The sequence below is a fragment of the Astyanax mexicanus genome, chromosome 16 (genome assembly GCF_023375975.1).
Source record: "Astyanax mexicanus isolate ESR-SI-001 chromosome 16, AstMex3_surface, whole genome shotgun sequence".
NCBI classification, from domain to species: Eukaryota; Metazoa; Chordata; class Actinopteri; order Characiformes; family Acestrorhamphidae; genus Astyanax; species Astyanax mexicanus.
In genome coordinates, this window is record NC_064423.1 from 1,150,394 (window position 1) to 1,164,879 (window position 14,486).

A 14,486-nucleotide genomic window follows, 5' to 3' on the forward strand; every position below is an offset into this window, starting at 1 on the left:
ATGTAAGCCCAATTGGTATTTTTGTCAGTGTGGGCAGTGTGCCAAGTCCTGCTGGAAAATGAAATCCGCATCTCTATTATCAAGTCTAAAGTCAGTGCAGTTTTGTTTTCCCACAAAATCTTACAGCACTTCATGCTTCCCTCTGCTACTGACAACTTTTATAGAGATGCGGATTTCATTTTCCAGCAGGACTTGGCACACTGCCCACACTGCCAAAAGTACCAATTGGTCTTATAATATAATATTCAAATTTTCTGGGAAACTGCTTTTTGGGTTTTAATTGGCTGTAAGCCATAATCATTTAACAATAAAATAAATAAACGCTTATAATAGATCACTCTGTGTGTAATACATTCCACATTTTTAACACTGAATTACTGAAATAAAGTAACTATTCAATGATATTTTAACTTTGAAATGCACTAGTACATCACCATAGATTTTTTTTGGGTTAAATTGTTTAAAACTGTACTTCTGAATTTCTTGTATGCAAGCATGTACCGTACTATCTATAATAATAACCTGTTTCATGTCAGCCCGAAACCTCTTCACATCACCTTAAAACAACATTTTCACGTATAAACTAAAAAAAAAGCCAAAAAAGAAGCACACAATCTGTTTTGGCTCAAAAATTCCTTTCAAGTAAGCTTTAATGTGCACCAGTGAGACTAAATCTTGACCCATCAGACGTTTGAGAAATGTACAGTACAATATTGAGAGGAAGGGTTATGGGTTCAGTAAGGTGAAATGACTGGATGAAGGTGGTGGTGGGGGGGGGGGGGGGGGGCAGAGGAAGGTTATTTGCATTTTAGTGGATAATTATTCTGACTTTCCAAATCACCTCCAAGCAGCTCTGTCCTCTAAGGCAGCATAATCAAGCACCTGCAGGGAAATGTACCGCTACAACATGGAGCGCAACGCCTCCCAAAGTCTGATCACAGCTTCAACTATATTCATCAAAACCACTCATTTTTAAAAAATAAGGAAACAAACCATAACCTTTCCTTAAAAATGTGCAGTCAGGGACCTTTTACTGTCTGTATATACACAGCATGAAACGCATTGCACATTAAACCCTCATCACCTCCGTACAAAAGAACAAACAGAAATGTTCCAGCACAAGTGGTCTTATGTATCGTATCGTTGCAATCATCACAAATCACAAAAGGAACAAAGGTAAGGTACATTTTCAGAAGCAACGTTACATCCTACTTCCTTTACATACGGGTGACATTCTAAGGAAGATAAAGCAGCACATTAAAGGCATAAAACGGTGAAATAAATAAACTCAATGAGAACACAATGAACTCAATAAGAAATGAACTGCTGGGAGGAAAATCTCAAGGTGTTTTTGACCGCACTGGGTCCACTCCTGTTCCTATTTTATTATTATTATCTTTTACATCTACTACAGGAAATAGCGTCATCATCAACTTCAAATATCCTAACAACCCTTTTTATCGTACACAGACTGACCAATAGAGTAAGTGCCACACTCACTAACAACACAACTCAATGACTCAAAGTCTTTTCTTGGTGGAAAGGAAGAAAAATGTCATGATTTGTGGGTTAAAATAACTAGTCTTTTTGGGATGTGCACAGTCTGCTTAATGGAACACTGTTATTCAGTAACCTGCCAAAACATCATGACCAGGTCTATAATCTGCCTAGAGAAAAAAAACTCTGAAAGAATATATAAAAGAATCATTCAAATGTCACATAAAAAGTAAAAATAAAATTCTAAAACCATACGAGGACACAGCAAAGAGCTAAACAAAAACAACATTACAGTGAGACACATTTAACAAATTTTCTGTACACAACTCAAGACTATACAACACCTTTAAATACTCAGGCTGAAAGAGTCTTGTATTGTACAACTCTATGACCAATTCGAACAAAACATTATGTATCTTAACTGTACATGTGGAAAAAGTAGCGTTTTAAGTCTCTGTTTACCCTACAAAGGTAGTTCTGCCAAAGGAACTTCAAACTGCTGACCCTGAATGGGTTTTTTATGTTATTGCAAAGATGGGTCTTAAGAGCATGGTGGGATTGGGTAGAAGGAAGGGTCTTTTTTTTTTTGTTTTTAATCTTTTTTTTTTTTTTTTAAACCTTTCCCCACCCCTTCTGCTGGCGAAACAATACAGCAGCAGCCTCAGAAAGCAGTAAATGTAATCAGTGGAGCGTGCTGAGCTCTCGGTTCGTACAGTTTTCTGCACGTTCGCTCTATCGTTCGCTTCCCCGGTCCATCACAGCTTCAGCTCGTTGGCAATCTTTGATGCGATGTTCTTGAATGCGATGGAGGTGCCCGAGATGCGTTTGAAACGCACGCCGTTCAGCGAAAGGCGGGGCAACTTGCATACTTCCATCTCCCATTGGACGAGGCTGTCTTGCTGGGAGTCTCCGTGGACGCAGAAAAGCAGGAAGCACTCGCGCTGCTCGTAGTCGCAGTTGTTGGCGTCCAGCACCTTGCGGATCTCCCTCATCATGTCTGCGGGCTCCATAGACGACGTAGTCTTCATGCTCCACGTGAAGCGCAGTGAACGTGGCTTCGAGTCTCGGCCATCATCTTTAGGGTCTCCTGAGCCGCTCCTGATGACAAACAAAAACACCCATCCGCTCATAAGTGTCAACCTTCATTTCAAACAGGAGTTTTAAAATAAATGCAAATATTTTTTTTTATCTAGATTACCAAATAGATCTGCTTTATAAAAGCAATGCTCTTTAAAATATTGGAACAGTGAGGCAGATAACTGTTCTACTAACTAAGTTCTGTAAAACGAAAACAACTGCAATTTACATTAAAAGATCAAAAAAATCTTGTAGAAGAAAGTCGTCACTGGTGTACTAAGTAACAGATGTCAAAAAGGTAGAACAAAGAAAGCCACAGCAGTTGATAAAATAAATAGTGTGTGTGTGTGTGCTGAAATATTTATCATTTACTGACAAACAAATGTTTTCAGTCAACAGTCTAAACATAATGCAAAATAATTGGCCTCACTGTTTCAATATGTTTGGAAAAAATATTTAAAAAAACAACAGATATTTATTTATTCTTAAGATTTTAAAAGGGACTCAACATGTGAAAATGCAACACGTAAACTGGTAAACCAAACATTAACAGACAATTACACTACACAGACAGGATTTGAATAAAACAGCTTCAATAAAAGATCATACACAGATTTTTTAGAGCCTACTACCCCCGTCACATCACACGTCTCGTCTCCTCCTAACCAAAGCAGATGTATAACGACACACACCCCAAATACAGTGAAATAGGATGTCCACAGACAATGTTTCACTGTTAACCAATAGTGTCTCACCTCAGGCTGTATGCTCTGCCCCTGGCCTCTCCTTCACTGGGCAGCCTTGAAGACAGCAACAGTATAGATTGAAAATCAGCCATTTAAAAAAAGGGATGGGGTGGGTTTAGCAAGACTACCGCACTCACAGATCAGGGGATGAAACAACCAGGACCCAACAACTACACAACTACACAACTCCAGCAAAAAACAGAGAATAACAAAAGGATGTGGATCTGAATCACTGATCCGGGAGTAAAAAAAAAATATACATAAAAAAGTGTCTTTATTCTTAAGAACATGTCTTTGTCCTTCACAGTATGACTAAATGGAACAACATGTGGCTCCAATAGACACATTCAACATTCCACACACTGTACGGAGACTCTGTACACACACACACACACACACACACACACACACACACACACACACACACACACACACACACACACACACACACAGGACTGCAGACTGTTTCCTTTCCCTATACATTCATTTTCTGATCACACACAGTGAAGCAGTGAAGCAAACTGGGTCTCTGCTGGATCCCCACAGGCAATCACTACTGGAAACGTATTCAGCTAGTCATGCACATACAGATTCATACGGGAGGGGGAGGGGCTTATTGTTGTACCATGCTGGGAAGAGTCTATAAATCAGGCAACTGCAGAAGTGGCAGTACACTAGGGGCGAGTGGGGAGTAAAGTTAAATCTCAGAATAATCTGAGGCTACAGACACTAGCCTATAGCTCTCCTACCTCTGGAAGGCCCTGAAAGACATAGTTCTAGAAAAGAAGAAACATACGGTATCAAAACTAGCCTCTGTGCATGTGTGAGTGTGTGTTTTGGAAGGACAGTTTTAAAACAATGTTTTATACATTGCTTTTAAGAATAAATAATTCAATACATGTTCTCTTTTACTGTTTTTTTAATGTTCTGAACATTTGAGGCTAAATTAAATTAAATTGGATAAAACTGAGTGTAAAACTTCAGTTTTTCAAGATGCAATTTTTTTTTAATCACGAATTCAAAAAAAGAAATTCATTTTATAATTTTTCCTGAAAATCAGAATGTAAAAAACAGAACTGAAAATTTTGAAACTTGGAAAAAAAGGACGCCAAAAAAATACAAAATAAAAAAATAAATAATAATAACGATGTTTTACACCCAGTTTTCTATATTCAAATTTAGTCTCAAGTGTTTAGAAAATTAAACACTGATGTCTCCCCCTAAAATATATTATAAACACAAGTCATTTTTGACATGATTTGAAAATGACAGCTGTGTCAAAATTTCCATTGCAAACAGAAAAAAACATACATACAGTCTACCTTCATAAACTAGTAAATTACTAGTAAATAAACTCCTGATTTTAAAGATCTTACCAACTATACTAGATATTTCACTATCAAGTGTGAGACTGGGTTTGGCGGATGCCAAGAGAATATTACCTGCCTGACTGCCTGCACTGTATGCAAATGTTAAGTTTGGTAGAGGAGGGATAATGCTATGGGGTTGTTTTTCAGTGGTTAGCTGAGGCCCCTTAGTTTTAATGGATAAGAAATCTTAACTATTTAGCATACAAAGAGTTTTTGGATAATTGTATGCACCCAACTTTGGTGAGCTTGATGTGGAAGGAGGTCATTGTCCTGCACAAAACCCTGACTTTAATCTATATCATCCTGCGGCCGAGGCACTTTTCATTCATCATACTTGGTGCCTGACCTCACAAATCATTTTCTTGGAAAATGGGCGAAACCTCCTATTGACAAAGATTAAAATCTTGTAGAAAGCATATCCAGAAGAATAGAAGCTCTTATTGCTGCGTATTAGGGGTGTCACGATTCTCTAAATCCTCGATTCGATTTTATTTCTGATTCGATTCGATTCTCGATTTTCTTTTTTTACAGCAGAGAGGCCTATGCCAGTTTTAGATTAGTCTATGGTCAGTCATTGGTTTGATTCATCAAATTTACAATATCTTATTTCAAAAGGTGGGCTTGATATAAGTGATGCAAAGTGATACAAGTGATCTGTAATACACCACATTAGGCACTAATGGTCAAATTTAAATAATTTAATTAAGATATATATGTAATGCCATCTAGTGGCTTTTTTTGGCAGCAGCAGTGTGCGCTATTAAAACAGCAATGTGCAACATAACAAAATAAATAATAAAAAAATACAGGAACAGTCATGTACAAAATAATAGAACAATTAGAGCCTTAACAAACTGAACTCTATCCTACTATAACAGATAAACATGAAAAATAAGACTTTAAGACTTTTTCAGTCTCTGAGAATGAGAAGTTTTTTTCTTTAATAAAGATATATTATTAACTTTATCTGAGAGAAAGATGCTCCTTAAGGTACCAAAACTATTAACATATTTGAGGCTAGACAAAACAACTGTTATTTTTATATTTTGAAGTTTTTCTTTAAGAAGATGAGAATGTTCACATTCTCTGGAGAAAGAGCTGCTCTTTCAGCAGTCACAATGTCCGCGCCGTCGCTACAGTGTGCTGCACCATTTGTGTAGTTTAGAGGGAGGGATCATCCATCCTCTTTTTGACTTCGAGGCTCGAGACCATGACAATTTCGATCGATTTCGATAAAATTTTGAAATCGTGACACCCCTACTGCATATGACTGATTCATATCCATAAGTCCATATTCACGCTGATGGATATAGAGCGGGATGTCAGAAAGCTCCTGTAACTGTAACGGGTAGGTGTGGCCAAACTTAATTGCCGACCCCTGATATAGTGTATTTATTCAAGGTGTTCTGACATGCAAAACTTCCACCAATAACTGATGAGCTACAAGAAACTAAAACATGGACAGCTATAATGAGAGCAAGAGAGGTTTGACTTCACTCGGGGGGGGAGGGGTGGTGGTGCACACTCACCTTCGCACGAACTTGGACGTGATCTTGCTGATGATCCCGGTGGAGGTGCCCCTGCGAGCCTGAGACAGAGCCCCTGTGTCGTGGGAGAGTGTGGGTGAGGCCGGTGGGCCATTGTAGGTGGCGCTGCGGCGGTCTCGAAGCTGAGCTCCGTGGAAAGTGCTGCGGCTGGAGCTGCCCCGAGGAAAGCGGGTCCGGTCTGGGGTGGTGCTGCTGATGCTGTGTGCTGATGGAGAGGCAGCTGGAGCCCGGGAGCTGCAGACACAGAAAACAGCCAATATAACACAGGAACAGATAAAACGGATAAAGACACCGTAACTTTCAGGGCTATTGGCTATTCACCTAAATGCAACCTGCATCCAGTAATTTAAAAAATAAAACAATTATTTGTACTTATATAGGATGCATCTGCCACAGTTGTACATGTTATATAACATGTATAACAATATTTACACAGCAAGATGGTACTAATTATTTTTATTAAATAGGTGTTATGTACTGCAAACAGTGCTGTTATGTGACATGGCTGGTTTAAAAAATACAGTCTACCAGGAAAAGTTGACATAGTGAAGTCGATACCGTTGGCCGATTTTGGTAATTTATTTCTCGTTGCTTTTAATCCAAGCCTTCCACTCAGCTTTCTTTAAATGCATAATTCACACTGATGTTGAGAAGATGCAAATACTTTGTTGTCCTGACAGGCCCTGGATTACTCTACACACTTGTTTTTATCAGAAAAGTTAGTTTATTTACACTAAGCTTTGATTTCCAATGTTGTGATTAAACTGGCATGTTTTGGCAGCAGGAAGCGTATTAAAATACATAAATAAATGTAAAAAATAAATGTTATTAGGGGTGTAATATCGTGAAATATCGAAATCTATCGAAATTGTGTCATGGTCTCGAGCATCGAAGTCAAAAAGATGATGGATGATCCCTCCCTATAAGCTACGTAAATGGTGCAGCACACTGTAGCGACGCTGCAGACATTGTGACTGCTGAAAGAGCAGCTCTTTCTCCAGAGAATGTGAACATTCTCATCTTCTTAAAGAAAAACTTCAAAATATAAAAATAACAGTTGTTTTGTCTAGCCTCAAATATGTTAATAGTTTTGGTACCTTAAGGAGCATCTTTCTCTCAGATAAAGTTAATAATATATCTTTATTAAAGAATAAACTTCTCATTCTCAGGGACCAAAAAAGTCTTAAAGTCTTATTTTTCATGTTTAACTGTTATAGTAGGATAGAGTTCAGTTTGTTAAGGCTCTAATTGTTCTATTATTTTGTACATGACTGTTCCTGTATTTTTTTATTATTTATTTTGTTATGTTGCACATTGCTGTTTTAATAGTGCACACTGCTGCTACCAAAAAAGCCACTAGATGGCATTACATATATATCCTAATTAAATTATTTAAATTTGACCATTAGTGTCTAATGTGGTGTATTACAGATCACTTGTATCACTTTGCATCACTTATATCAAGCCCACCTTTTGAAATAAGATATTGTAAATTTGATGAATCAAACCAATGACTGACCATAGACTAATCTAAAACTGGCATAGGCCTCTCTGCTGTAAAAAAAAAGAAAAAAAAAGAAAAAAGAAAATCGAGAATCGAATCGAATTGTGACCCTAAAATTGGAAATAAAATCCCCTAGTCATTATGTTACATAATGTTATATAGCCCAGAAATTGCTAGTGTAACACTAGAATTGTTTAAACGATAAGAAATATGCCTTTTATATTAATTTTACTAGTTTGTGTAGAGTTTATGTTTACAGTTCATATGCATGCACCAAATAGTTAGAGTTGCTTAACATTGATCCTTTCACTTACATGTAAAAAACCCTAATGAAGGGGGGAAAAAAGGATATGTTTTTAGTCTTGGTGAGTAACTGTTCCTGCTGAGTGTTTTAAACTGTTATAAAACATTAAGATTTATTTTGTTGCAGTACTAAGCTCTTGTAATTAATAAAATATGTCAGTGGTTTTTTTTTGTATCGTCAAGAATATCGACATTAAAAATGCCTTAAAATATTAATGCAGCTTTGCCATCAAGCTGCCGGTGCTCAGAGGGAGCACAGTCAGCCCTGCTCCCTCCGGGTGGGTAGATGGCGCTCTCTCCCCACATCACTTCTAGGGTGATGTCTGCAGCACAGGGCGTCTGTGAGCTGATGTATCAGAACTAAGTCACTGTGCTAGTCTTCACCCTCCTGGTGTGTTGGGGCATTACTAGTGATAGGGGGAGTCCTAATGAGTGGGTTGGGTAATTGGCCGTGTAAATTAGGAAGAAAATGGGAAAAATTTAAAAAATAAAATTATAAAATAATAAAAAAAATACCCTGACATTTCATAATATTACAGTATTTCAGGGCCACATCACACACCGCTATCCAAGACCACATTTGTGCCGTAGCTATTGGAGTCTCAGGTCTCTCACCCCTTGTACTCAGCGTTGTCCTTGATGGGGGGAAGCGGGGACTTTGTGGGGTGGCCTGAGGCAGACATAGACTTTACATGACGAGGCCTAGTGGAGGCCAACGCGGAGGAAGCTCCTGGAGACACAGAGGAGCCACTTCCAGACGCAGACATCTCCGTCAGACTGAGAGAAAGAGATAAAATAATAATAAAACGTACATTCTATTAAATCCATTCACTTCTACAGTAAATCTCTTTCCATAACATCACTCTAAAAGTCGCAGTGCTTACCTGCTGTCCTTCCCATTGGGGATGGCTGAATAACGATCTGAGCTGGAACGCTCACAGACGTACGTGTTCCTCCGGGTCATCCCCCCTGCTGCACTGTTCTGTTGGTTCACACACAGAAACAAAGCATAAAAACATAAACACAGTTCACAGTTTCAGTCAGACATAATCTTATTTACAACCTGATAAAAACATGAATGATTTAAACTTTTTTATTATTTGTATATATGGAATTTTTTTTTTATTCTTTATTTTAAGAGACAATCATATCTTAGCATATATACATCATCCAAATTTTGTCTCTTAAAACATTTTTTTTAGAAACAATTATACTGTCAATTATAACAAAAAAACAACATCAAAAAAGAGAGAAAAGAGAAGAAGAAAAAAAAAAATATATATATATATAAACAACCATTTCTTATTCACTGGGTATTTCCATAAAATGTGGTCGTAAGGTTTTTTTTTTTTTTTTTTTACATAAGTTACCCATTTTGACCATGTCTTGACAAATCTTTTCATTTGTAAACGGAGAGAAAAGGTGATTTTACCATAATAATTATATATTATTCACTAGATCAATCCAATTGTTCTAACTCATGAAGCGACTGAGAGAATCAGCTTAAAGTGGCGTCAAAGTAAAAGGCTGTACTATGAAGAACCTAAAGTATAAAACATATGTTGGCTTGTTTAAGACTTTTTGTTTAGTTCCTAAATGCATATGGAGTTCCTCCATAGTTTTGATTTTCCAATATTAATCTACAAGGTATAAAATAATAAATATATAGAAAGAAAAAAAATTTATATGAGAAGGGGTGTGACCAAACTTTTGACTGGGACTGTAGAAGGTCCTGATTTCTTACCCCTGAGGCTGTAGAGGATTTCCGGTGCTCCTGTGTGGTCAGTGGTGATACAGACATTTCTCCCTTTGAGTTGGAGGTGGGGAGTTTACGAGCTGCTTCCCACTCCTCCTTCTTCTCTCCCTCCACACTGTTGGCCTGCACGCGTTTAGTGTAGGACACGGCCGGCGGGATGGAGGGGGCAACTGCACAGGCCAAACACACAGGGTCTCAATTACACAGTCTGCCTACTTGGGCTACAGGTACAGCCTTTGATTTTGTAGTCTTCCTCCTTCTATACACCCCATTTACCTACACTATCTACCTTATTCAACTACGACCACTTTTAATGTGGATGACGATGCTGAATATTAGACATCCACCAAAATCAATCAATCTTTATTTAAACTTTGAGGGTGGCCCTCATTTAGAATGCAGCCGAGCAATTGCATTGGGAAGGGATTGACAGAAACAACAACAACAAAAAAGTAGATAGATTAAAATAAGTAATGAAAAAAACAGCATTTTAATAAGGTATAATTAAAAAAAAAAAAAAAAAGTATAATTATAAAAAAAAAAAAGATATAAAACAAATAAGGTAAAAATAATACTTTACCTAAAAATCATAGGTAAAAAAAGGTAATAGAACTAATAAAAATTCAAAAAGTCCATATATGTCTGGTTGTAAGGCTTTGGTGAATGCAGCGGGAGTTGTGAGGCTGTCGGAGAAGATGTTAGCTAATACAGTCTGGAAGTATGATGGTGTGTAACAGGTAAGCACTGAAATCTTTGTGTTGTGTTTAAAACACAGCTTTTTAGGCAAAATTCTCTATTTTTCTTCTCTTTACTGTGACACTCTACTCTACTCTGAGTTTATTACATTACTCATTCAGTACATGTGTCATCACCATGGTTGTTATTTGTATAAGGAATGCACAGATGCCATTTTTTTCCAAGAGAGTAGGAGTATGTATATTTTTGTTCAAAATCAACAAACACTGCTACAATCAACTACAATGCAACAGTCCTTTCTTAATATTGAGTTTTTAGTGGAAAAGTCACATATTAGCTGCACTAACGGTGGCTTGACTGAATGTTTCTTAAAGTTTTTCGCACTAAAGATGGTTTGCTGAGCTGAACTCACTTAACTTTGTGCTCTTTTGCTCAGTCCCTCATGCTGTGGATCTGGGACTGTATGTATATAATTCTGAATTGAGCAATAAAGTTTACAAAAAAAAGAGCTGTCTGTTCGTAAGTGCAACAATGTGCACTAGACAGCCAGTATCGAAAATTGGTATTGAAGCCTTGTTTGCGATTAAATGAGCAAACAAGGCTAGAATGGGCATATACCAGATACCAGTATCTGTATTTAATTCAATTTTATTTTATTTATATAGTGCTTTTTACAACAAAAGTTGTCACAAGAGGCGTGGACCTGTTTTTTCTGTAAAGCTGCTTTATGAGCAGCACCACAGAGATGCCAATTTTTATGGTGACACAGTGGCAGGAAAAAACTGCCTTTAAGAGGAAGAAACCTTGGAAGGAACCAAGACTCAGTCAGAGGAACCCATCCTACTCGGGTTGACCCGCTCAGTACAAACAAATAACAAACAACAAACAAATAACAGAATAAAACAGTACAGAGAATTAATGTGAACTATGGCTAATATAACAGGTACTAATTTATGAATATAAAAATGTGATGGGCACAAACTATAGAGCTATGGCTAATACAGAAACAGATACTGAGTGTGTTAATGTTAATCAGTGCAGGGCTGCAGAGCCGAAGTACAACACAGCGGGCAGTGGAGAGCCAGGCTGGGAACATCAGGAATATGGATATGGACATTCTAAATCTGTTCAATTTACAAGCAAGACTGAAGGTGCAAGAATTTGATCTTCCCATAATCCCATAAAACCTCTATTAAAGTGATTTACAGAAGGGTAAATGAATTGTGGAACAGGGTGTTAATGGAACTGACCGTGGTCACTATAGCGGCGCTGTTTCTGAGTGGCAGAAATACTGCGCTGCACTTTAGAGTGAGCTGGAGACTGTGAAGAGCTGTTGTTCAGGTCACTGCTGGGTCGTTGCCTCTGACACAGATTTGTAGTGGACAGTGATTCACTTCCTTCAAACTGCAGAACCAGACAAGATACAGAATTTACATCACATCAACATAAACAAGGACCTTTATTACAGATCTGTGAGATCGGCCTGAGCGCCTGGAACTCACCTCAGGAGCTTTTCTGCCCAAAAGCAAGTAAGTAGCCATGATCTCATCATACTTCTGACCCACTAAAGCATCATTAATCTCATCTTTAGGGAAACCCATCGTGATCATCAGGTCTATGAGAGAGAGAGAGAGAGAGAGAGAGAGAGAGAGAGAGAGAGAGAGAGAGAGAGAGAGAGAGAGAAAGAGAGAGAGAAAGAGAGAGAGAGAAAGAGAGATCAGTTATAAACACCAAAAACTTGAGATTCTAATACAGAGATAATAATATAAATCATATAATTGAAACAATCGAAAATATCCAAACAAATCAATTACAATGATAATTAATGTCTAATTAAAAGGTAACAATTTTCTTATGTATATGTTATAACTGATCAAATGTTGTTCTTTTTTTCAATTAATCATTAATCAATTAATGTTTTGGCAATTCACTGTGGTCATGGCTATAAAGCTTATTTGAATTGAATTAAATTTAATTGAATTGAGAGAGAGAGAGCGATAGAGAGAGAAATAGAGGGAGAGAGAGATAGAGAGCGAGAGATAGAGAGCGAGAGAGACAGAGACAGAGAGAACAATAGAGAGAGGAATAGAGGGAGAGAGAGATAGAGAGCGAGAGACAGAGAGAGAGAGAGAGAGACAGAGAGAGATTAGGAGTTTAACAGACTCACAGATTTGCAAAAAAAAGTTAGAGTCATATAAATTATGATATCTTCCTGCTTGGTTGTAATAAAATCTTGTGAGCACTATAAATGTGTGTGTGTGTACCTATTCGTTTGGTGTCACTGAAGTCAGACTCAGGTTCTGTGTAGGGTTTGAGCTCCTCCTCCTCGTGGCCCACATTCATCCAACGATCTTTCATGATTTGCTATGAGAGAGATAAACATTCATACATCAAAAAACACTCACACAGCCACACCCACGGCCACGCCCATGACCACAACCATACCCACGGCCACAACCAGAACCACGCCCACAACCACATCCACAAACTGTTCAGCTAACCAAAATCAAGAGTACAGATATTAGAAGTGTTGCAGAGGTTTGCTAAATTTAAATGTATAAAATATAATGTAAATAATTAGTTTTAGTTGATGGAGTAGGAGAGTGGGTAGGAAAAAAAAACAATCAGCATTTCAGCTCTTGAACTCATGAATATTCAACACATGCAAACATCTTGCCTCTGATTGGCTAACAGCGCTGTGAGGCTAAATCCACAGCTCTGCAGTGGGTGGCCAAGTTGAGTGGGCCTGTATATCCTAAATTATGGGTTGATGTCAGTCCGGGGGATTTTCCTGATTCACCTGTTTTTCTGTCCGTTTCTTTTTCTTTTATTAGCTAATACAGGTAATGAGGTAGAAGAACAGTTTCACGTGCAGCATGCTTATACAACGCGGAGTGACCTACTATATTTCAAACAGAGCAAGTACTAAATGTTTTAACGCGAATTTACACCTTGTCATGGCCTAATGATTTCAGATTTTTCATGAAATGTGAGTGAAGAGTCAAATGTTTCGATAAATTTAAGAAACTAAGCATTCTGTGGCTGCATTTGTGTGCTCTTCCCAATCTCAAATGCCTGTTATTGATGTCATTATTTGCAAGTGCACTTATTATGGCTGGTTGTATGCACACCCATTTTCCTTGAAAGGATATTGTGTTAAGAAACTTTTATTGTTTAGCCTACATTTTCTAAAATACAATCCCGGTTTTTATCAAATTTATTGTGAAAAAAACAAAAGTTACTGTCTTTTTACGACCATTTATGCCACTGATATAATAATAATATAATATTATAATAATAAAATGACTCCTTGTTAAAGAGTAAATAACTTCTGGTGAATAATAGACCAGTTTTGCCAGTTTAACGAAGTAAAGCACATCTATTTAACAACCATTTTCAACAGTGTTATGTAAATACTGTTAATCATCTTTTCAGTGACTCAGAAAAGGGACACGAACCTCCAGACTACCACGTTTGCCAGGGTTGAGAACCAGCAGTTTCTTCAGCAGGTTTTCACAGTCTGTGGACATATAGAATGGAATGCGATACTTCCCTCTTAGCACTCGTTCTCTCAGCTCCTGTGAAGAGAGGACATTGACAGGGGTCAACCTGTGGGCAATGCAATGCACCCCCACACAAAGGAAATGAGCATTTATATTAGACCTGAGAGGGAGTCTTTCCTGAAGCACTACAGCATTTTACAGACCTGGATGTTAATCTAAACAGATTTCTCTCCTGAAAACTGTTTATTTGGGTGAGGAAAGCGCTTTTGTTTATTTAGAGTAAGCTTAGATTTCCAGATTTCCATTACGGCTTGGTGCAGCAGCATTAGCATTAGTGGCTAATCATAGTTAGCACTAGTAAATGATGCCCGACAGCCCTACACTAAAAAACCCTGAGTGTTCTGGTGGGCCAGGGTGATTTTATCTTGTTTTAACAAAGTAAACGCACAGGTTACAATTCTATATGTTTGCCTCTGAGCGGCGAAGG

General features: G+C 37.8%; 1 protein-coding gene across 3 annotated transcripts in view; it reads right to left on the reverse strand.

Annotated features, from left to right (window-relative positions):
- Window positions 1-618: 618 nt before the first annotated feature.
- The window catches only part of mark1 (MAP/microtubule affinity-regulating kinase 1), a 46,133-nt gene continuing 32,265 nt past the window's right edge, over window positions 619-14,486 (reverse strand). Inside the window, exons 9-19 of one of the 3 annotated variants that reach the window (XM_022669458.2) lie at window positions 13,955-14,074; window positions 12,761-12,860; window positions 11,999-12,111; window positions 11,747-11,900; window positions 9,789-9,970; window positions 8,929-9,026; window positions 8,660-8,821; window positions 6,220-6,471; window positions 4,070-4,096; window positions 3,330-3,374; window positions 619-2,595 (exon numbers count right to left, since the gene is read on the reverse strand). In XM_022669458.2, coding sequence (XP_022525179.2) covers window positions 2,253-2,595; window positions 3,330-3,374; window positions 4,070-4,096; window positions 6,220-6,471; window positions 8,660-8,821; window positions 8,929-9,026; window positions 9,789-9,970; window positions 11,747-11,900; window positions 11,999-12,111; window positions 12,761-12,860; window positions 13,955-14,074 — 1,596 coding nt within the window. In that variant the 3' untranslated portion in view covers window positions 619-2,252. The remainder of the gene's footprint in view (window positions 2,596-3,329; window positions 3,375-4,069; window positions 4,097-6,219; window positions 6,472-8,659; window positions 8,822-8,928; window positions 9,027-9,788; window positions 9,971-11,746; window positions 11,901-11,998; window positions 12,112-12,760; window positions 12,861-13,954; window positions 14,075-14,486) is intronic. The other 2 variants (XM_022669459.2, XM_022669460.2) reach the window with 2 other exon arrangements.